This window comes from Oncorhynchus nerka, linkage group LG7 (genome assembly GCF_034236695.1).
Source record: "Oncorhynchus nerka isolate Pitt River linkage group LG7, Oner_Uvic_2.0, whole genome shotgun sequence".
In the NCBI taxonomy this organism is placed as follows: domain Eukaryota; kingdom Metazoa; phylum Chordata; class Actinopteri; order Salmoniformes; family Salmonidae; genus Oncorhynchus; species Oncorhynchus nerka.
Window position 1 is genome coordinate 47,600,651 of NC_088402.1, and position 25,458 is coordinate 47,626,108.

At 42.2% G+C, this 25,458-nt stretch overlaps 1 protein-coding gene across 1 annotated transcript in view; it reads left to right on the forward strand.

The window, feature by feature from the left end:
- Positions 1–25,458, forward strand: part of LOC115117932 (serine/threonine-protein kinase WNK2-like) — a 131,570-nt gene that overhangs the window by 38,484 nt on the left and 67,628 nt on the right. Inside the window, 3 exon segments of the mRNA XM_065020562.1 lie at positions 24,385–24,557; positions 24,885–25,105; positions 25,230–25,387. Coding sequence (XP_064876634.1) covers positions 24,385–24,557; positions 24,885–25,105; positions 25,230–25,387 — 552 coding nt within the window.

The window sequence follows — 25,458 nt, forward strand, 5'->3', positions numbered from 1 at the left end:
AATCCCACCCCCCACACACAGACACACAAACCCTCCTGCAGCAGATCACTCCACCTCATTGCGTGTTATATTGCATCACAGCTCATCTATTACTAAAATACCTTTAGCTTTTTTCTGACTCACACACAGACTCTATTTTTAACGATCTCTGTTTCTCTTTGTTTTACCAGTCTCGCACTTGCTCATTGAATTCCTCCTGTCTGTTCTCACTCTCCAATCTCCAATCAGCTGGTTGAATAATTGAATGGATTTTGATCTCCCTGGGTTTTTTGTTCATCAGATCCCAGCGTTAATTGCTCTGGGCTGTGTAACTGCTCTTACTGTGTTACATAAGCCTCAGTACCAGAATTTTTTCATATTTTTATAAGGAACACATCAGAGCTACTTAGATAATGGTATATTATCTACTTCGCTTGATTTGGCAATGTTAACATGTGTTTCCCATGCCAATAAATCCCATTGAATTGAATTAGTGGGGTGATTCTCATGAAGCCAAGTTTTAACCTTGGCAGTTTTTTATTTTATTTTTATTTCACCTTTATTTAACCAGGTAGGCTAGTTGAGAACAAGTTCTCATTTGCAACTGCGACCTGGCCAAGATAAAGCATGGCAGTGTGAACAGACAACACAGAGTTACACATGGAGTAAACAATTAACAAGTCAATAACACAGTAGAAAAAAATGGGCAGTCTATATACAATGTGTGCAAAAGGCATGAGGAGGTAGGCGAATAATACAATTTTGCAGATTAACACTGGAGTGATAAATGATCAGATGGTCATGTACAGGTAGAGATATTGGTGTGCAAAAGAGCAGAAAAGTAAATAAATAAAAAACAGTATAAAAACAGTATGGGAATGAGGTAGGTGAAAATGGGTGGGCTATTTACCAATAGACTAAGTACAGCTTTTTATTTCACCTTTATTTAACCAGGTAAGCAAGTTGAGAACAAGTTCTCATTTACAATTGCGACCTGGCCAAGATAAAGCAAAGCAGTTCGACACATACAACGACACAGAGTTACACATGGAGTAAAACAAACATACAGTCAATAATACAGTAAAAAAAAAAAAAAAAACAAGTCTATATACAATGTGAGCAAATTAGGTGAGAAGGGAGGTAAAGGCAAAAAAGGCCATGGTGGCAAAGTAAATACAATATAGCAAGTAAAACACTGGAATGGTAGTATTGCAATGGAAGAATGTGCAAAGTAGAAATAAAAATAATGGGGTGCAAAGGAGCAAAATAAATAAATAAATTAAATACAGTTGGGAAAGAGGTAGTTGTTTGGGCTAAATTATAGGTGGGCTATGTACAGGTGCAGTAATCTGTAAGATGCTCTGACAGTTGGTGCTTAAAGCTAGTGAGGGAGATAAGTGTTTCCAATTTAAGAGATTTTTGTAGTTCGTTCCAGTCATTGGCAGCAGAGAACTGGAAGGAGAGGCGGCCAAAGAAAGAATTGGTTTTGGGGGTGACTAGAGAGATATACCTGCTGGAGCGTGTGCTACAGGTGGGAGATGCTATGGTGACCAGCGAGCTGAGATAAGGGGGACTTTACCTAGCAGGGTCTTGTAGATGACATGGAGCCAGTGGGTTTGGCGACGAGTATGAAGCGAGGGCCAGCCAACGAGAGCGTACAGGTCGCAATGGTGGGTAGTATATGGGGCTTTGGTGACAAAACGGATAGCACTGTGATAGACTGCATCCAATTTGTTGAGTAGGGTATTGGAGGCTATTTTGTAAATGACATCGCCAAAGTCGAGGATTGGTAGGATGGTCAATTTTACAAGGGTATGTTTGGCAGCATGAGTGAAGGATGCTTTGTTGCGAAATAGGAAGCCAATTCTAGATTTAACTTTGGATTGGAGATGTTTGATATGGGTCTGGAAGGAGAGTTTACAGTCTAACCAGACACCTAAGTATTTGTAGTTGTCCACGTATTCTAAGTCAGAGCCGTCCAGAGTAGTGATGTTGGACAGGCGGGTAGGTGCAGGTAGCGATCGGTTGAAAAGCATGCATTTGGTTTTACTCGCGTTTAAGAGCAGTTGGAGGCCACGGAAGGAGTGCTGTATGGCATTGAAGCTCGTTTGGAGGTTAGATAGCACAGTGTCCAATGATGGGCCGAAAGTATATAGGATGGTGTCGTCTGCGTAGAGGTGGATCAGGGAATCGCCCGCAGCAAGAGCAACATCATTGATATATACAGAGAAAAGAGTCGGCCCGAGAATTGAACCCTGTGGCACCCCCATAGAGACTGCCAGAGGACCGGACAGCATGCCCTCCGATTTGACACACTGAACTCTGTCTGCAAAGTAATTGGTGAACCAGGCAAGGCAGTCATCCGAAAAACCGAGGCTATTGAGTCTGCCGATAAGAATATGGTGATTGACAGAGTCGAAAGCCTTGGCGAGGTCGATGAAGACGGCTGCACAGTACTGTCTTTTATCGATGGCGGTTATGATATCGTTTAGTACCTTGAGTGTGGCTGAGGTGCACCCGTGACCGGCTCGGAAACCAGATTGCACAGCGGAGAAGGTACGGTGGGATTCGAGATGGTCAGTGACCTGTTTGTTGACTTGGCTTTCGAAGACCTTAGATAGGCAGGGCAGGATGGATATAGGTCTATAGCAGTTTGGGTCCAGGGTGTCTCCCCCTTTGAAGAGGGGGATGACTGCGGCAGCTTTCCAATCCTTGGGGATCTCAGACGATATGAAAGAGAGGTTGAACAGGCTGGTAATAGGGGTTGTGACAATGGCGGCAGATAGTTTCAGAAATAGAGGGTCCAGATTGTCAAGCCCAGCTGATTTGTACGGGTCCAGGTTTTGCAGCTCTTTCAGAACATCTGCTATCTGGATTTGGGTAAAGGAGAACCTGGAGAGGCTTGGGCGAGGAGCTGCGGGGGCGGAGCTGTTGGCCGAGGTTGGCGTAGCCAGGCGGAAGGCATGGCCAGCCGTTGAGAAGTGCTTATTGAAGTTTTCGATAATCATGGATTTATCGGTGGAGACCGTGTTACCTAGCCTCAGTGCAGTGGGCAGCTGGGAGGAGGTGCTCTTGTTCTCCATGGACTTCACAGTGTCCCAGAACTTTTGGAGTTGGAGCTACAGGATGCAAACTTCTGCCTGAAGAAGCTGGCCTTAGCTTTCCTGACTGACTGCGTGTATTGGTTCCTGACTTCCTGAACAGTTGCATATCACGGGGCTATTCGATGCTATTGCAGTCCGCCACAGGATGTTTTTGTGCTGGTCGAGGGCAGTCAGGTCTGGAGTGAACCAAGGGCTGTATCTGTTCTTGGTTCTGCATCTTTTGAACGGAGCATGCTTATCTAAAATGGTGAGGAAGTTACTTTTAAAGAATGACCAGGCATCCTCAACTGACGGGATGACGTCAATGTCCTTCCAGGATACCCGGGCCAGGTCGATTAGAAAGGCCTGCTCACAGAAGTGTTTTAGGGAGCGTTTGACAGTGATGAGGGGTGGTCGTTTGACTGTGGCTCCGTGGCGGATACAGGCAATGAGGCAGTGATCGCTGAGATCCTGGTTGAAGACAGCGGAGGTGTATTTGGAGGGCCAGTTGGTCAGGATGACGTCTATGAGGGTGCCCTTGTTTACAGAGTTAGGGTTGTACCTGGTGGGTTCCTTGATGATTTGAGTGAGATTGAGGGCATCTAGCTTACATTGTAGGACTGCCGGGGTGTTAAGCATATCCCAGTTTAGGTCACCTAACAGAACAAACTCTGAAGCTAGATGGGGGGCGATCAATTCACAAATGGTGTCCAGGGCACAGCTGGGAGCTGAGGGTGGTCGGTAGCAGGCGGCAACAGTGAGAGACTTATTTCTGGAGAGAGTAATTTTCAAAATTAGTAGTTCGAACTGTTTGGGTATGGACCTGGAAAGTATGACATTACTTTGCAGGCTATCTCTGCAGTAGACTGCAACTCCGCCCCCTTTGGCAGTTCTATCTTGAACTATCTTGATGTTATAGTTGGGTATGGAAATCTCTGAATTTTTGGTGGCCTTCCTGAGCCAGGATTCAGACACGGCAAGGACATCAGGGTTAGCAGAGTGTGCTAAAGCAGTGAGTAAAACAAACTTGGGGAGGAGGCTTCTGATGTTGACATGCATAAAACCAAGGCTTTTTCGATCACAGAAGTCAACAAATGAGGGTACCTGGGGACATGCAGGGCCTGGGTTTACCTCCACATCACCCGCGGAACAGAGAAGGAGTAGTATGAGGGTGCGGCTAAAGGCTATCAAAACTGGTCGCCTGGAGCGTTGGGGGCAGAGGATAAGAGGAGCAGGTTTCTGGGCATGGTAGAATATATTCAGGGCATAATGCGCAGACAGGGGTATGGTGGGGTGCGGGTACAGCGGAGGTAAGCCCAGGCACTGGGTGATGATGAGAGAGGTTGTATCTCTGGACATGCTGGTTGTAATGGGTGAGGTCACCGCATGTGTGGGAGGTGGGACAAAGGAGGTAACAGGGGTATGCAGAGTGGATCTAGGGGCTCCATTGTGAACTAAAACAATGATAACTAACCTGAACAACAGTATACAAGGCATATTGACATTTGAGAGAGACATACAGCGAGGCATACAGTAATCACAGGTGTTGAATTTGGAAAGCTAGCTAAAAACAGTAGGCTAGGCTAATTAGCTAGCACAACAAACAGGTAAAATGGCGTTGACTAGGCAACGGGGCCGACAGGTAAAACAAACAAGCAGAATGGAGTACCGTGATTAATGGGCAGTCCAGCATGCGTCAGCTATGTAGCCAAGAGATCAGTGTCCAGGGGGCAGCGGTGGATGGGCAGGGAATCTGGGCTGACGAGTGTTATCCAGGTTTTTAAAAAACTAACAATGACTAAATAGCTTGTAGCTAGTTAGCTGGTTAGCGTCTGGAGGTTCTTGAGTGTGTCATAAAAATAAAATTAAAAGTAATAGCGATTCCGTATCACATTGGGTGAGGCAGGTTTCCGGAAGGTAAAGTAAATGGGTTCAGAGAGTGATTGGGACGCGGTGGTTCAGACGGTTAGCAGGCCTGTGCTAACAAGCTAACAGTTCGTAGGCCCGGGCTAGACAAGGTAGCAGTTAGCGGACCGGAGCTTGACAAGCTAGCCGTTAGCAGGCCGAATTAGCAAGCAGGGAGATAGCGAGGGCTATAGAGTTAACCTTTGGGGGACGTCGCGATGGGGTGAGTCTGTTTATTCCTCTTCATGCGGTGACATCGACAGACCGGTCGTGGGCCCGGGTAATTGTAGCCCAGGAGTATGCTACAGGTGCTCTAGTACGCTAGGTGAGCTGGAGACACAGCGATTCAGAAAGCTTGCGGGCCTTGGCCAGCAGATGGATCTTTGGCGATGTCGCAACGGAAAAGCCTGTTGAAACCACCTCGGACGATTACGTCGGCGGACCAGTCGTGATGGATCGGCGGGGCTCCGTGTCGGCAGTAGAGGGTATTGTTGGACCTCTTCGGCTAGTCGGGAGATGGGCTTAGCTCGAGGCTAGCTCAAGGCTAACTGGTGCCACTCGGAATGCAGCTAGCTAGTTGCAATGATCCGGTGTAAAGGTTCAGCGCTTGCGGTAGGAATCCGGAGATGTGGTAGAGAAAAAGCAGTCTGATATGCTCTGGGTTGATGTCGCGCTGGTGTCCTAGTTAGCTTTGAAGACCGCTAGCAGTGGCTAGTTAGCTGGCTAGCTTCTGATGAGGGTTCCGGTTCTAAAGTATAGAAAAAAGCAGATTCGTACCGCATTGGGTGATGCGGGTTGCAGGAGAGTATATTCAGCACTATATTTACACCAGACAGGACGGGACAAGACAAACACACGTCCGACTGCTACGCCATCTTGGAAATCGAAATTGAGTTAGAAAACTATGATGCATCTGCAACAATCAACTATCATTCTGAAGACTAAGGTGCCTAGTTTATGGTACAGTGTCTTATTTGAAATATTCACATCAAATTCTCATTACCGAAAGATTAAATTCAGATTAAATTCTCGGGTCATTTTATACTATTTTACTTTTGGAAAAAAAAGTTTGTCCATAAGTCATACAAATTGGATACTAGTGGAAATGTACATTAAACTAATATTTATGTAACAACGGTGTCTGTGGACTTGTTTCTCATTACGTAACTTTTTCAATCTGCTGTAAATACTCATTTTTTTATGAAGTTTTATTCACCCATGATGCATCATCTAGAGAAGTAGTCCTTAGATGAGCACAAGTTCATTCAGTATCTTCACTTACAGTGCCTTCAGAAAGAATGCATACCCCTTGACTTATTCCACATTTTGTTGTTATAGCCTGATTTCAAAATTGATTAAATAGATTTTCTCACCCATCTACACACAATACTCCGATTTATAGCTGTGAGTCTTTCTTGGTAAGTCTCCAAGAGCTTTGCACACCTGCATTGTACAATATAAGTTCATAAAGTTCTGTCAAGTTGTTGATCATTGCTAGACAGCCATTTTCAAGTCTTGCCATAGATTTTCAAGTAGATTTAAGTCAAAATACATGCATGTAATTACAGTACTTATGCTATAACAAGGGCTATTTTAGTCAATTGCAGTAGGATCTGTGATTTTAGTATTATGCAAGTCATAACAAACGACCCAGTTTGTATTGGGTTACTGAATCTCTATTAGACCTCAGTACAGTTTTTCAGTAGCAAACTATGCAACACTCATTACCAAAACATGCATTCTCATATCTGAAACCTGCTCATCATTAACGTAATGCACCAATATTTAGGAAAATAAAACTTGTCCAGTAGTAATTTTGTCTCGATCTGATAGTGTGCCTTTTTGTTCTTTTTCCAAATATGTGTACATAAAAATAGCATGTATACACAAAGTGTTGCGGTAATGAGAGAAATTACAAAATACATTCTAATATTTGTTTTCATTATTATGTTTAACTCCAGCATTTTAATTAGGTGAGAAATGTTAAAAATATACATTGATCTGTTAACTTCAAGTGCCAGTTCCGTGAGAATCACCTAACACGGAACCCAAACCGGCCACACCAAACGCGATCACGACAAGCAGGTTAAAATATCAAAACAAACTCTGAACCAATGACATTCATTTAGGGACAGGTCGAAAAGCATTAAACATGTATGTCAATTTAGCTAGCTAGCTTACACATGCTGGCTAATTTGTACTATTTAGCTAGCTTGCTGTTGTTAGCTAATTTGTCCTGGGATATAAACATTGAGTTGTTATTTTTCCTGAAATGCACAAGGTCCTCTACTCCAACAATTAATCCCCACAGAAAACGGTCAACCAAATTTTTTCTAGTCATCTCTTTAGTCCTCAGTCATCAGCTTTTTCATCTTTGAACTTATATGATGATTGGCATAGTATTTCAACGATGACCGGCAAAACATTTCATCTTTCAATCACCCACGTGGGTATAACCAATGAGGAGATGGCACGTGGGTACCTGCTTCTAGGGTACGTGGGTACCTGCATCAGAAATAGGAATGACTTCTATTTTAGCTCGTTGGCGTGATAATTTAATAACATTTATTTCTAAATTTATTTTGCAACGCACGCGACGTGTCCGGTCTGGTCAGCATATAATGGTGCTTCTTTCTCTGTGGTCAGCAGTCAGCATATGGAGGCATAGGGAAGAAGGGGTCGAGAGAACAGAAAAGGATGTTGATAAGTGATGGCAGAGGTATGGGGGTGAAGAGAGGAGCAGAAGGGAGTGGTTGATGAAAAGGTGGAAGCACATGGAGGGAACTGGAATGCAGAGGAGAGGTGGGGAGAAGAGAAGAGTGTAGGAGGGTGGGCAAGAGAGGGGAGAGCGATCGATTAATAGCAACCTTTCCTCACCCCTGCAGTGTGATGTGGGGTGTGTCTGCCTGTATGCATGGACTTGTGTACTGAACCCCTCGTGTGTGTGTGTGTGTCTGCGTTTGTATGTCAGCCTTAGTTTGCAGGGTGCTCATAGAATGCATGCTTTGAATGAAGCTCTACGATATCAAAGAGAGTATAGATACCACTCGGTCAGGGACAACCTAGCACTTCAACACCATGCACTCTCACACACTTCCACACACTAACCAGGTTTCCATCCAACCTTTTTATGCAAGTAAATTACATGTCAGAGCCCAGGCTCTGTCGTAGCAGGCCGCTTCCCGGGAGGCCCATGGGGTGGCGCACAATTGGCCCAGCGTCGTCCGGGTTAGGGAGGGCTTGGCCAGTAGGGATATCCTTGTCTCATCGCGCACTAGCGACTCCTACACATTGGTGCGACTGGCTTCCGGGTTGGATGCACGCTGTGTTAAGAATAGAGGTTGACCGATTATGATTTTTTCAACACCGATACCGATTATTGGAGGACCAAAAAAAGCAGATACCGATTACTCTGCCGTTTTTTTTATTTTTTATAAAAAATAAAATATAATAATAATAATAATAATCATAATAAATAAATAAATAAATAAATATATATCGATAAAGAAAAAAAAGATATGTATATATTTTTATTTATGTTATTTTATTTTTTATAATTGAAGCATGTTCAATTTGGTTTAAATAGTGCAAAATCACAGTGTTGGAGAAGAAAGTAAAAGTGCAATATGTGCCATGTAAGAAAGCTAACGTTTAAGTTCCTTGCTCAGAACATAAGAACACATGAAAGCTGGTGGTTCCTTTTAACATGAGTCCCAGGTAAGAAGTTTTACGACCTTAGTTGTACGACCCTGCCTCACACAGGAAGCAGCGCAGGTCCTAATCCAGGCACTTGTCATCTCCCGTCTGGATTACTGCAACTCGCTGTTGGCTGGGCTCCCTGCCTGTGCCATTAAACCCCTACAACTCATCCAGAACGCCGCAGCCCGTCTGGTGTTCAACCTTCCCAAGTTCTCTCACGTCACCCCGCTCCTCCGCTCTCTCCACTGGCTTCCAGTTGAAGCTCGCATCCGCTACAAGACCATGGTGCTTGCCTACGGAGCTGTGAGGGGAACGGCACCTCAGTACCTCCAGGCTCTGATCAGGCCCTACACCCAAACAAGGGCACTGCGTTCATCCACCTCTGGCCTGCTCGCCTCCCTACCACTGAGGAAGTACAGTTCCCGCTCAGCCCAGTCAAAACTGTTCGCTGCTCTGGCCCCCCAATGGTGGAACAAACTCCCTCACGACGCCAGGACAGCGGAGTCAATCACCACCTTCCGGAGACACCTGAAACCCCACCTCTTTAAGGAATACCTAGGATAGGATAAAGTAATCCCTCTCACCCCCCCTCCCCCTTAAAAGATTTAGATGCACTACTGTTCCACTGGATGTCATAAGGTGAATGCACCAATTTGTAAGTCGCTCTGGATAAGAGCGTCTGCTAAATGACTTAAATGTAAATGTAAATGTAATGTAAGTTTTACGTTGTAGTTATTATATGAATTATAGGACTATTTCTCTATCTACCATTTGTATTTCATATACCTTTGACTATTGGATGTTCTAATAGGCACTTTAGTATTGCCAGTGTAACAGTATAGCTTCCGTCCCTTTCCTCGCCCCTACCTGGGCTCGAACCAGGAACACATCGACAACAGCCACCCTCGAAGCAGCGTTACCCATGCAGAGCAAGGGGAACAACCACTCCAAGTCTCAGAGCGAGTGACGTTTCAAACGCTATTAGCGCGCACCCCGCTAACTAGCTAGCCATTTCACATCGGTTACACCAGCCTAATCTCAGGAATTGATGGGCTTGAAGTCATAAACAGTGCAATGCTTGAAGCACAGCAAAGAGCTGCTGGCAAAAGCACGGAGGTGCTGTTTGAATGAATGCTTATGAGCCTGCTGGTACCTACCATCGCTCAGTCAGACTGCTCTATCAAACCATAGACTTAATTATAACATAATAACACAAAGAAATACGAGCCTTAGGTCATTAATATGGTCGAATCCGGAAACATTTGATTCTTTCAGTGAAATACGGAAACGTTCCCTATTTCATCTAACGGGTGGCATCCATAAGTCTAAATATTCCTGTTACTTTGCACAACCTTCAATGTAATCTGGCAAATTAGGCGTCCCAAACTGTTGCATATACCCTGACTCTGCGTGCAATGAACGCAAGAGAAGTGACACAATTTCACCTGGTTAATATTGCCTGCTAACCTGGATTTCTTTTCGCTAAATATGCAGGTTTAAAATTATATACTTCTGTGTATTGATTTTAAGAAAGTTATTGATGTTTATGGTTTTTTCGCGAATACGCACCGCATCGATTATTTGCGGGACACGCTAGAACTACACATGGTTGATGATATTACTAGTTTATCTAGTGATTATGATCGATTGATTGATTGTTTTTTTAAAGATAAGTTTAATACTAGCTAGCAACTTACCTTGACTTACTGCATTCGCGTAACAGGCACTCTCGTGGAGTGCAATGAGAGGCAGATGGTTAGAGCGTTGGACTAGTTAACTGTAAGGTTGCAAGATTGTATCCCCGAGCTGACAAGGTAAAAATCTGTCGTTCTGCCCCTGAACAAGGCAGTTAACCCACCGTTCCTAGGCCGTCATCGGAAATAAGAATGTGTTCTTAACCTGTTGCTTCTACTCGGGACGCTTGCGTCCCAACTAGAGCTCTGGAAATGCAAATGCGCTACGCTAAATGCTAATAGTATTAGTTAAAACTCAAAAGTTCATTAAAATACACATGCAGGGTATCGAATTAAAGCTACACTCGTTGTGAATCCAGGCAACGAGTCAGATTTTTAAAATGCTTTTCGGCGAAAGCATGAGAAGCTATTATCTGATAGCATGCAACACCCCAAAAGACCCACAGGGGACGTAAACAAAATAATTAGCATTTCGGCGTTACACAAACCGCACAATAAAATAGAAAACATTCATCACCATCTTCTTTGTTGGCACTCCTAGATGTCCCATAAACACTATTTGGGTCTTTATTTCGATTAAATCGGTCCATATAAAGCCTAGATATCGTTATATGTAGACTGTGTGATAAACTAAAAAAACATAGTTTCAAAACGTAACGTCATTTTTTTAAATTCAAAAAGTCGACGATAAACTTTCACAAAACACTTCGAAATACGTTTGTAATGCAATTTTAGGTATTAGTAAACGTTAATAAGCGATAAAATTCATCAGGAGGCGATGTAAAGATCATTAGCTGTCCGTCTGGAAAAATGTCCGGCTAGAAACTCCTAAACCGGATTAGATACGGTGTCCTGTATGTGTTTGACCAAGAAAAAACTCGAAGGGAAATGACAAGACTCTAGACACCCTGTGGAAGCTGTAGGTACTGCAACCTCAGTCAATTAATTGTGGTTCACGTTTATCAATGGGTTCAAGTAGCGCATGGATATATTTTCCCCATTTTCAGTGATCAGTTTTTCCTGTGCTTTTCGATGTAAATGCCGTTCTGGTAAAGCCACAGCAGTGATTTAACCAGTTTTTTAAACGTCTGAGTGTTTTCTATCCACACCAGACTAAGCAAATGCATATACTATATTCCTGGCATGAGTAGCAGGGCGCTGAAATGTTGCGCGATTTTTAACAGAATGTTCAAAAAAGTAGAGGGTCGACTGAAGAGGTTAACTAACTTGCCTAGTTAAATAAAGGTTAAATAAAGGTGTAAAAAATTAAATAATAATAAATTGGCCAAATCAGTGTCCAAAAATACAGATTTCTGATTATGAAAACTTGAAATCGGCCCTAATTAATCGTTAATTGGTCGACCTCTAGTTAAGAAGCAGTGCGGCTTGGTTGGGTTGTGTTTCGGAGGACGCATGGCTCTCGACCTTCGCCTCTCCCGAGTCTGTACGGGAGTTGCAGCGAGACAGTAACTAACATTTGGATACCACGAAAAAGCGGGGTAAAATTTGGATACCACGAAAAAGGGGGGTAAAACAAAAATGGCACGACAGGCCTGATGGAAACAGCCAATTTGTCGGTAAACTTTCCAGATGTTGACAACAAAATACACTAGACAACGTGGGATCTTTTTGTGTCTGTAAAATTAATTATGCGAGGAATGGCGGTGGAAATCCATTATGCGCAAAAAATAATATAGCCATCATTTCGAAGTAAACTTGGAAGTCACACGATGATATGGTGTGTGGTCCTCTCACTACGACTCGGAAAAGTATGCAGTGATACAGATGAAAGTACACAGATGAAATGTGTTATAATGAACTTCACAGGGTGGTCAAAGTGCATGGTATGATAGAGACATACCCCAAGCGACTTACAGCTGTAATCGCAGCAAAAGGTGGCACTACAAAGTATTAACTTAAGGGGGCTGAATAATTTTGCACGCCCAATTTTTCAGTTTTTGATTTGTTAAAAAAGTTTGAAATATCCAATAAATGTCGTTCCACTTCATGATTGTGTCCCACTTGTTGTTGATTCTTCACACAAAAAATACAGTTTTATATCTTTATGTTTGAAGCCTGAAATGTGGCAAAAGGTCGCAAAGTTCAAGGGGGCCGAATACTTTCGCAAGGCACTGTATATGTCCCAGTTGTGGAACTTCTATGATTAAATATGAAACTATTTGTGAGAAGATGAAATGTGATTTTAGCCTTCTAACTTCGCCCACGTGAGCACAGACATGTGCTATGTGATGGAACCGCCCTTCAAGGCGAGGGCATAAAAGAGCTGCTAACGATATTTATATTAGACCAGAAAATGTGGAGCTGTGGCTACATGTTGAAATGGTTGCCATTTAAAAAGAGACCAGCATGACCGACAGCGTGAGCTGAAAGGTACGAAATGGAAAAACTCTGAAAATTTTAACAGAGAAGAAGAAAATCTCTACCAGACCAGACAGCGGGAAGCGGTGGCTACACGGCTGAGAAATGGTTTAAAACTAAAGACCAGCCGAAGTACAGCGCAAGCTGGATATGTCAAAATGGTTTGAAACTACAGTACTAGAAAATGTTAAGACCCTCTGAAACTCTCTCTCTCAAAGAAGAAGAAGACTGACTATACAGGAACATTGTCTGCAGCTGTTTATGCACTGTTAGCCTAGGAAACGCTCTCTCTAAGAAGAATAAGAAGACTATACAGGAACATTGCCTGCAGCTGTTTATCCACTGTTAGCCTAGGAAACGCGACCAGAGACAAAGAACAATTCCCCCTCACCACTATAGGTATCTCTAGGGTAACTATTCTAAACCGAGTGAAGAATAAAGCCCGTTGAACACCGTGTAGTACACCTCTGGAAGATCCGTCCTAACAGACACACTCTCCATAGATGGACCGGTTGATTTCAACAAAGAGACGGCAAGGACATACAAGCGTAAATATGTGTTGCATTTCTAAATCCGAATGAGCGGTTGTTAGGGTGCTAAATATCCATATTTACGATGAGCGTATTATTCAACCGTATGTACGATTAGTTGAATTCCTCTCTCTTCTTCTCCCACGGGAGAAGTAACAAGCCGTCATATCGGGTTAGTCCACCAGGGACTTTTCTTTTCATTGCAACATGTTAGTAACCAATGTATAATCTATCCTGTGTGTGTGTGTTTATGTATATCTGTGCGATTATTTAGCCAATTTGTGTATCACTGATTCATCATGGAGACTAGGGTTTGTGCAGATTTAAAGTCAACAATGTTCAGAATGAGACTGATGAGGTAACAATGATAATTAATGGGTGACTAAGATGATAACTCTACAGCTATAAATATATTCTTAATTCGAGAAACGGTAACTCATTAAACAAACCTTTTCAGTTGTGCCCCAAGATTGCTAATGACTTAATTGTTACATGATTAACTGAATCATGTTAATAATTAAACAGTTAATTGACTTGATAAAATAATTAGTGACACACCAATATGACATTCTCTGCCGATACGATATCCGATATTTTCCTTGACAAAAAAAATGATACCGATAACCGATATTTAAACATTTTTGCGGCCTTTTAAGCATTCTAGTACAGTGAAATAGTTAACACACACACATGGACACAGTGGTGTAAGGCACTGCATCTCAGTGGAAGAGGCATCACTACAGTCCCTGGGTCGAATCCAGGCTGTATCACATCCGGCCGTGCTTGAGAGTCCCATAGTGTGGCACACAATTGGCCCAGCGTCACCCGGGTTTGGCAGTCATTGAAAATAAGAATTTGTTCTTAACTGACTTGCCTAGTTAAATAAAGGTTACACACACACACAACACACTGACCAAAAAGTTATTTTGTTGGCATTTACGTATGTCCCCATTACCAGTAAAACATAATCAAAACCTATTTCTTTCACTTACTTGCTGTGCTGTTTCATTGTTCATTTGCCCAGTCGTTTCATTCTCAACCAGGATTTCTACCGAACACCGTTTGGGTCTTTGCATGTTAACCTTTTGCGTGTAGGGGGCAGTATTTTCGTTTTTGGCTAAAAAAACGTACCCATTTGAAACTGCCTATTTATCAGCCCCAGAAACTAGAATATGCATATAATTGTCAGATTAGGATAGGATACACTCTAACGTTTCCAAAACTGTAAAAATATTGTCTGTGAGTATAACAGAACTGATATTACAAGCAAAAACCTGAGGAAAATCCAATCAGGAAGTGCCTCTTATTTTGAAACCTCTCTGTTCCTATGCATGCCTATCCTCCATTTAAAGGGATATCAACCAGATTATTTTTTCTATTGCTTCCCTAAGGTGTCAACAGTCTTCAGACATAGTTTCAGGCTTTTTTTTTTTTATGAGCGTAAAAGATCACATTGCGTAAGTGGATAGGTGGAGGCTCTGAGTGAGTTTTGCGCTACAGAGTAAAGCGGCCATTGTTTCTCCCGGTGTTATTGGAAAAACCTACACACCCAGTTGGTATATTATTGAATATATATTTTAAAAACAACCTGAGGATTGATTATAAAAAACGTTTGACATGTTTCTGTGGACATTATGGATATTATTTGGAATAAACGTTTGCGTTGTCGTGACCTCTCTTTCCTGTGGATTTCTGAACCTAACGCGACAAACAAACGAGGGTATTTTGGGTATAAAAATAATCTTTATGGAACAAAAGGAACATTTGTTGTGTAACTGGGAGTCTCGTGAGTGAAAACATCCGAGGATCATCAAAGGTAAACGATTAATTTGATTGCTTTTCTGATTTTCGTGACCTAGCTACTTAATGCTTAGTGTACATAATGTTATGTTTTGCTATCGATAAACTTACACAAACGCTTGGATTGCTTTCGCTGTAAAGCATCATTTCAAAATCTGAGACGACAGGTGGATTAACAAAGGCTAAGCTGTGTTTTGCACTTGTGATTTCATGAATATGAATATTTTTTAGTAATATTATTTGACTGTGGTGCTATGCTATTCAGCGGATGCTAACGAAAATGATCCCGCTAACGGGATGGGTAGCGTCAAGAAGTTAAAAAAAGATACACGTCAAATAACACTTTGACATGTCAAATAAGGTTGTTGACCAATCAGGGCCTGAATATGACTGCACGTCACATAATAATTGAACTCGTTCATAAACATTTTTACATAGTGTAATCAATGTGTAATAACTCACTCATATTTAATTTCACAACGATTCATCGATACGTATGCTATGATGCTGGTAAAGTTGTCTCGTGCACCTACAGTGCTGGTCATAAAAAAAGCTAGCTAGCTCATGGATGCAAGCAATTTTCTTCCCCAAAATATAGCAAAACGACATCTGTTTCAATTGCTATAGTTAGCTAGTTAACTATATAGCTAGGTGTCATCATCTAAAATTACCCTAATTTATAAGACAGTTCTTATTTGATTAATGGTGGTCGGACCCATCTATGTGAAGCTAGCCACAATAAGGATTAGCCACAATAGTGGACTTTGCGGTTACCCTTCAAAATAAAAGTATGTAATTGACAGTGATGCAAATGCATACAAATAGTAGAATTGTGCCATAATTGACTAGATCATGCTAAACGAGGTTGGAATGTTATATAAAATCACCAAAAGACAATAATTTGTTAACTTGACAAAAATCTGTTGAATTCACACTGGATATCTTATACTTTAGAATTGCATCGGGGGCATACTTATTTCACTGTACAGCCATACCAATGGATTGTGGATCAATGACATGGGGTATCAGTCTACTCAGTGACACCCAGAGAACATTAGCATCGTAGCTCTTATTGCGGGACTCTGAAACAACTGTGAATGGAGCCACATTTATTGTCAACCTATGTGGATTGAACACTATTCCAGAGGAAAAACAATACTGCGTGGATGTTTTGGAGTCAGATAACTCTGAGGAGGACGTTGGGAAAAAATATATTGGGTTTTGAGTAGACTGTTACCCCATTTCGTTGATCCCCAATCCTTAGGTAAAGCTGTACAGTGCAATATGAATGTCAGTACACACAATAGGCTGACTGGGGAGGTCATTTCACATGGTCACAGTCCCGCAAAGATCTACAACGCTAATATTTGCATAAACTCTTGGGTGTCACACAGTAGACTGATACCCCATTTCATTGCTTCACATTCCAACCTTGTTTAACATTATCTAGTCTAAATATGCCGTGATTCCACCAATTGTAACCACCTATATCACTTTTATTTTGAAGGCAAACCGCAAATTCCACTATTTTGCCTAATCCACATAACCCGGTCAGGTCGAGCCTCACTAGCCAGATGACGCTAGCTGGCTACTTATAACGTTAGCTTTGGGCAACAGGGTTAAGTAGCTGGTTAGCTATTTATTTTCATGAACTGATGTTCAATTACAATAGGTGAACAACAAGTGGCTACCTAGCTAGGATTCCTAAATCATTGCTAAGAATAGTGAAAATTATTGCAGTTTCTATTGGTCATTGTTTTCAGGCTGGTTGTATTGGTGCTAGCTAGGTACCAAACTAAAGCTAGCTAGCTACCCCAGAAGTTGCGGTCTAACAAATAATACTTTATTACCAACGCGGTATTGTAAACACATCGTTCGTGGCCGGTGTTTGCTTGTTTGCAGACTTTTTTTTGTACAGCTTTGACACTGCTACTGATGACAGTGGTGGCGCTTGGTTGGCACGTGCAAATTCAGAACACACAACATTCTATAATAGAACTGTGTTCTGTAACGCGTCAAATAGTGTTATTGTCAAATAGTGTTATTTGATGTGCATCTTTTTTGACATGCAAAGACCCAAACTGCGTTCCATAGTATGTCGTGAAGCTAATAGCAGTGACGCTATTACTGTGTAACTCCGGTAGGGCAACATCTGAACAATAGTGCACTTGGTAACGTTAGTGTGTACCGGTGCTCGACCAGTCGGTGAAAGCCAACATCACCCACGACAGAGAATGGTTGATTGTCAAAAAGGCAATGAATTCCATTATCTTGGCTTTAATGGTTTTTGCCTTTGAGTTGTCTCGCTGAAATTTCTTACTCTTTCAAATGACTGCTTGACTTGTGGACTGCTCGATCCACACAGTAGACATTGTGGGCTAGGTTAGGAATGTTGTGTTGCACGTGAAGCGCAAAAATTTACGTGGCCTCATTACGACATCGGTTTTTCACATAGGCGTTAAACTAGACATCGGACCGATACCGACGTTGCTATTTTTGAGCTAATATCGGCAGATTCCGATATGTTCACCGATATATCATGCATCCCTAATAATAATCCCTAATAATAATAATAATCATCATCGCATTAATGGTACCAACGTCACGACACCTGTATTTGGGGAGTTTCTCCCATTCTTCTCTGCAGATCCTCTCAAGCTCTGTCAGGTTGGATGGGGAGTGTTGCTGCACAGCTATTTTCAGGTCTCTCCAGAGATGCCACTTTAAGAATGTTTACATATATCACATTACTTATCTCATATGTATACACTGTATCCTACACTATCTATTAAGAATGCACGATATATCGGAATTGGCCGATATTCGCAAAAAATGCGAACATCGGTATCGGCCCGATGTCTAGTTTAACGCCGATGTTAAAAACCGATGTCAAAGCTACCGTGCGTACCTACAGTTGGTCGAAAGTTTACATACACTTAGGTTGGAGTCATTATAACTCGTTTTTCAACCACTCCACAAATTTCTTGTTAACTAACTATAGTTATGGCAAGTCAGTTAGGACATCTACTTTGTTCATGACACAAGTCGTTTTTCCAACAATTGTTTATAGACAGATTATTTCACTTATAATTCACTATCACAATTCCAGTGGGTCAGAAGTTTACATACACTAAGTTGACTGTGCCTTTTAAACAGCTTGAAAAATTATGTCATGGCTTTAGAAGCTTCTGATAGGCTAATTGACATAATTTCAGTCAATTGGAGGTGTACCTGTGGATTTATTTCAAGGCCTACTTTCAAACCCCGTGCCTCTTTGCTTGACATCATGGAAAAATCAAAAGAAATCAGCCAAAACCTCAGAAAACAAATTGTAGACCTCCACAGGTCTGGTTCATCCTTGGGAGCAATGTCCGAATGCCTGAAGGTACCACGTTCATCTGTACAAACAATAGTACGCAAGTATAAACACCATGGAACCACGCAGCCGTCATACCATTCAGGAAGGAGACATGTTCTGATGAACATACTTTGGTGTGAAATGTGCAAATCAATCCCAGAACAACAGCAAAGGACCTTGTGAAGATGCTGGAGGAAACGGGTACAAAACAGGTCTCTATATCCACATTAAAACGAGTCCTATATGGGCATAACCTGAAAGGCCGCTCAGCAAGGAAGAAGCCACTGCTCCAAAACCGCCATAAAAAAGCCAGACTACGGTTTGCAACTGTACATCGGGACAAAAATCATACTTTTTGTAGAAATGTCCTCTGGTCTGATGAAACAAAAATAGAACTGTTTGGCCATAATGACCATCGTTATGTTTGAACACCATCCCAACTGTGAAGCACGGGGGTGGCAGCATCATGTTGTGGGGGTGCTTTGCTGCAGGAAGGACGGGTGCACTTCACAAAATAGATGGCATCATGAGGAAGGAAAATTGTGGATATATTGAAGCAACATCTCAAGGCATCAGTCAGGAAGTTAAAGTTTGGTCGCAAATGGGTCTTCCAAAATGGACAATGACCCCAAGCATACTTCCAAAGTTGTGGCAAAATGGCTTAAGGACAGCAGTGTCAAGTTATTGGAGTGGCCATCACGAAGCCCTGAACTCAATCCTATACATTTGTGGGCAGAACTGAAAAAGCATGTGCGAGCAAGGAGGCCTTACAAACCTGACTCAGTTACACCAGCTCTGTCAGTGGGAACAGGCCAAAATTCACCCAACTTATTGTGGGAAGCTTGTGGAAGGCTACTGTCGTGGAAATTTCCTCTATTTACCAAATCATGAGCGCAAACCACACACAAGTCAGAGTTAGTTATCAAAGTCCATCTTTAATTATATGAGCTTTATCACAACCCTGTGACTCTCAGGCAATTCAGTGTCTATCAATTAATTCTCTGAGAGCCCCTTCTGCATTGCAACTGCGATCCTTTAATAGCAAAGAACACACATAGTCAGACAGCATAGACATAATAAATCGTTCAGCTTTGTCTCCTTACTCAAACCCTAGAACCATAATCCAATCCTCCATATCAACAGGCATATATCAAATTGTCATTTAGATACAACCAATTCTAAATACAACCAATCCTGGACAAACTCACGGAGAGGAGTTGTCTTCAGTGTCTGAAGACAACATTAGAGGGAGCATAGAATGATTCCAGACACTGCCATCCTCCTTTTCCCGATGGGAAAATGGCACACAGACACAGTGGAGCAAAATATATGTTTACACATGATGACACTTTGACCTCTCCCCTCTCTGCGGCCCATGCAACTTAGTCTTGACATAGAACAGATACTTCAACCCTGCCACAGTATTATACAAAAATAACATTCTTGATGAGAAGTAACTTACAAACATATGATGAATATAAAACATCTTACCTATGTTACCAACAAATTCTGATTATTCCACAACACTACCCAAAACATGTGACCCAAGTTAAACAATTTAAAGGCAATGCTACCAAATACTAATTGAGTGTATGTAAACTTCTGACCCACTGGGAATGTGATGAAAGAAATAAAAGCTGAAATATTGTCACGCCCTGACCTGAGTATTCTTTGTTTTCTTTATATATTTTGGTTAGGTCAGGGTGTGACGAGGGTGGTATGTGTGTTTTTGTCTCATCTAGGGTGTTTGTACTGTCTAGGGGTTTTGTAGATTTATGGGGTTGTTTCCATCTAGGTGTTTATGTAGGTCTATGGTTGCCTAGATTGGTTCTCAATTAGAGGTAGGTGTTTATACTTCCGACTTCAACTGTAGATAACGTAGATACATGGCGTAATTCACACCCACAATGTCTACTGTGTGGATCGAGCAGTCAACAAGTCTAGCAGTCATTTGAAAGAGTAACAACTTTTCAGCAAGACAACTCAAAGGCGAAATCCATTAAAGCCAAGATAATGGAATTCATTGCCTTTGACAATCAACCGTTCTTTGTCCTGGGTGATGTTGGCTTTCGCCGACTGATCGAGCACCGGTACACACAAGTGCGCTATTGTTCAGATGTTGCCCTACTCGAGTTACACAGTAATAGCATCACTGCTATTAGCTTCACGACATACTTACTATGGAATGCCGTTTGGGTCTTTGGATGTCAAAAAAGTAGCACTGTCAAAGCTGTACTTAAAAGTCTGCCAACACCAGCCACGAACGATGTGTTTATTAGCTAGCACCAATACAACCAGCCTGAAAACAATGACCAGTAGAAACTGCATTTTCATCATTCTTAGCAATGATTTAGGAATACTTGTAAGTATTAGCTAGGTTACCACTTGTTGTTTGCCTATTGAAATTGAACCTCAGGTCATGAAAATAAATAGCTAGCCAGCTACTTAACCCTGTTACCCAAAGCTAACGTTATAAGCAGCCAGCTAGCTTCATCTGGCTATTGACACTCGACCGGACCGGTTTATGTTGTGAAGCTAGCCACAATAAGGATTAGGCGCAATAGTGGAATTTGCAGTTTTTCTTCAAAATAAAAGTCTGGCATTGACAGTGATGCAGTGAATACAAATAGTAGAATTATGCCATACTTTTATTTTGAAGGCTAACTGCAAATCCTTGGCTAAAACTTATTGTGTCTAGCTTTACAGAGATGGTTCCGACCACCATTAATCAAATAAGAACTGTCTTATAAATTAGGGTTATTTTAGATGATGACACCTAGCTATATAGTTAGCTAGCTAACTACAGCAACTGAAACAAATTGTCATTTTGCCATGTTTTTGGGGAAGAACATTGTTTGCATCCATCAGCTAGCTAGTTTTTTTAATGACCAGCACTGTAGGTGCGCGAGACAACTGTACCAGCATCATAGCATACTTATCGATGAATCGTTGTGACATGAAATACGAGTGATATTGATTACACTGTGTAACAAATACGTAAAAACACATTAAATTATTATGTGATGTGCAGTCATATTCAGGACCTGATTGGTCAACAAGCTTATTTGACACGTCAAATAGTGTTATTTGACGTGTATATATTTTTTTGACTCGCAAGACCCAAACGGCATTGAAATCCTGGTTGAGAACCATCCAGAAGGCGAGGTCAGTACAGGTGCATTTAACTAGGCATGTCAGTTAAGAACAAATTCTTATTTACAATGACGGCTCAGACGACGCTGCGGCAATTGTGTGCTGCCCTATGGGACCCCCAATCCCGACCGGATTTGATACATCCTGGATTCGAAGCAGGGACTGTAGCGACGCCTCTTGCACTGAGATGCAGTGCCTTAGACCACTGCGTCCATGTGTGTGTGTTAACTATTTAACTGTACTAGAATGCTTAAAAGGCCACTAAAATTTTAACTATCGGTTATCGGTATCGTGTTTTTGGCAAGGAAAATATCGGATATCGGTATCGGCCAAAAATGTAATATCGTTGCATCACTACTATCTATTGCATCTCAGCCGCTCTGTCACTGCTCATCCATATATTTAATATTTATATATTCTTATCCTATTCCGTTACTAGATTGTATGTATTAGGTTTTGTTGTGGAATTGTTTGATATTACCTGTTAGATACTGCTGCACTGATGGATCTTGAAGCATAAGCATTTAGCTACACTCACAATAACATCTGCTAACCATGTGTATTTGACCAATAACATTTGATTTGATCTGAGATGTTTGATCCGGTTCAAATACGGGCTCTGGCTAGGCCACTCAAGGACATTCAGAGACTTGTCCCGAAGCCACTCCTGCGTTGTTTTGGCTGTGTGGTTAGGGTCATTGTCCTGTTGGAAGGAGAACCTTCGCCCCAGTCTGAGGACCTGAGCGCTTTGGAGCAGGTTTTCATCAAGGATCTCTCTGTACTTTGCTCCGTTCATCTTTCCATCGATCCTGGTCTCCCAGTCCTTGTCCCTGAAAAACATACCCACAGCATGATTCTGCCACAACCATGCTTCACCGTAGGGATGGTGCAAGATTTCTTCCAGACGTGACGCTTGGCATTCAGGCCAAAGAGTTCAATTTTGGCTTCATCAGACCAGAGAATGTTGTTTCTCATGGCCTGAGAGTCTTTAGGTGCCTTTTGGCAAATTCCAAGCGGGCTCTCATATGCCTTTTACTGAGGAGTGGCTTCCATTTGGCCACTCTACCATAAAGGCCTGATTGGTGGACTGCTGCAGAGATGGTTCTCCCATCTCCACAGAGGATCTCTGGAGCTCTGTCAGAGTGACCATCGGATTCTTGGTCATCTCCCTGACCAAGGCCCTTCTCCCCTGATTGCTCAGTTTGGCGGGGCGGCCAGCTCTAGGAAGAGTCTTGGTGGTTCCCAACTTCCATTTAAGGGTGATGGAGGCCACTGTGTTCTTGGGGACCTTCAATGCTGCAGACATGTTTTGGTACCCTTCCCCAGATCTGTGCCTCAACACAATCCTGTCTTGGAGCCTCATGGACAATTTAATTTGAGCTTATGGCATGGTTTTTGCTCTGACATGCACTGTCAACTGTGGAACCTAATGTAGACAGGTGTGTGCCTTTCCATATCATGTCCAATCAATTGAATTTACCTCAGGTTGACTCCAATCAAGTTGTAGAAACATCTCGAGGATGATCAATGGAAACAGGATGCACCTGAGCTCAATTTCGAGTCACATAGCAAAAGGTCTGAATAATAATGTAAATAAGGTATTTCTGTTTATATTTTTAATAAATTAGCAAACATTTCAAAAGATCTGATTTTGCTTTGTCATTATGGGGTATTGTGTGTAGTTTGAGAATAATCTTTTTTAAATTCTATTTAAAATAAGTCTGTAACGCAAAATTTTTTGTAAAATGTCAAGGGGTCTGAATAACTTCCCGAATTGGATATATCTGAGCTGTTGCTAGAGCGCACGTGCCAAAACCAGAGTGCCACATTTGCTAAATAACACAGTGTTTTTATGTAAATGAACAACAACCCATCAGTACAGTTAAATGCGATGGGATCCATTTACATTCAGGGCCTAACATAAGGACAGCTCAGAGTATGCTATTCTGTTCTTCTGAAATATATCTACATTTTCTTTATCATCTTTCTTTAGACCTGTCTAAAAGAAATCATGGATTTATTGTGATGGTGGAGGCTATATTACATGGATTTATTAGACTTTAAAAAATAGATGTTCCAAACGTCTGTATCAGTGGTTTGTAGGCTATGTGTGGAAGCCAGGAGATGCTAAATGGGTTTATGTTAATTAACAGTCAATTACCATGATACTGGCAGTTATTTGCCTGACGGTCACCGGCTCACAAAATGAAATGACCGCCACAGCCCTACTAGTGACACCCACTGACATGCATAATGTGAAAGATCCTCTGCTCCTACTGAAGTAGACCACATGGTGCCTTGCAGCCAGTGCCTGTGTGATCTGAACCATGCTTGCACCACTGATTTTCCACAGTACTGGTCCTCACTTCCCAAAGTAATCATTGCTCTGGTGGCTACTCAATTGCAAGTTCCTTTCGAGGGTGACCAGCTGGGTCAAACATATGGTCCAATTAATGAGCTGAATATGGCTCTGACAGACACACTAATACCGGAGAGACAAACAGGCACAGACAGAGATCAATGGAAGAGCCTCCTGCACACGGTCCCTCTCTCCCATCTTTTTGTTCTGCTTATATGTCTCTCTCAAAAAACCTGATATTAATGATCTCTTCATTTCACATGATCTCTGAAGTGTTTTCCTCTCCTTGTACCACTATAGCCATTGCTTTAAAAGAGTGTTTCACAAATAATTCTGTATAACATTGAAAATGATCTAGGTCCAACCAGGAATATTTTCTCTCATAATCTTTTGTCTCCTGACCACAACTCTGGATTTAGTGTAGCTTCTCTGTCCTCTCCCTCAGGACCGTAAGCTGACCAAAGTAGAGCGTCAGCGGTTTAAGGAGGAGGCAGAGATGCTGAAGGGGCTGCAGCACCCCAACATCGTCCGCTTCTACGACTTTTGGGAGTCACCCCTCAAAGGGAAGAAGTGCATCGTCCTGGTAACGGAGCTCATGACCTCAGGCACGCTCAAAACGTGAGTGTGCTGTTACACCTGCTGAAGATGGGAGAGGATGACGATGATAGTCAAACGAAGAGGCTATAATTGGGCAATGCGGGATCTAGTCATAGATGCAAAGCAACACCATTTTTTACATGCATTCCCCCCAACAAACCAGTTAATGTGTGCGGGAGTATTATTTATCATTGAGATTACTAAGCAATGTAGTACTGCAAAAAGAGGCAATGGAGTGATATGCACATGAATATTTGCTCTAAATTACCTTTTATTTTTGACTGGATTATCAATCCCAAAACTCTGAATATATGAATGGTGATACTGATGTCCTTTTCCCACCTGTAGGTATCTGAAGCGCTTCAAGGTAATGAAGCCCAAGGTTCTGAGGAGCTGGTGTAGGCAGATCCTGAAGGGTCTTCACTTCCTCCACACCAGGGCCACTCCCATCATCCACAGAGACCTGAAGTGTGACAACATCTTCATCACGGGCCCCACCGGCTCCGTCAAGATAGGAGACCTGGGGTTGGCCACGCTCAAGAGGGCCTCCTTCGCCAAGAGTGTCATAGGTAGGAGATCCAATCAGACTGCATCAGTAACACCTGGTGTATCATCTATATATTTTTAAAATGGACAACAGTCTCCAGATTCCAAAAATGTCCTGCTGTCTAACCTTTGACCATGTCCTCCCAGGCACCCCAGAGTTCATGGCCCCAGAGATGTATGAGGAGCACTATGATGAGTCAGTGGATGTCTATGCCTTTGGCATGTGCATGTTGGAGATGGCCACCTCAGAGTACCCGTACTCGGAGTGTCAGAACGCTGCACAGATCTACCGCAAAGTCACCAGCGTGAGTCCACATTTAAAATGTAAACCAATTTAGCTCGTATATACAGTGCCTTGCGAAAGTATTCGGCCCCC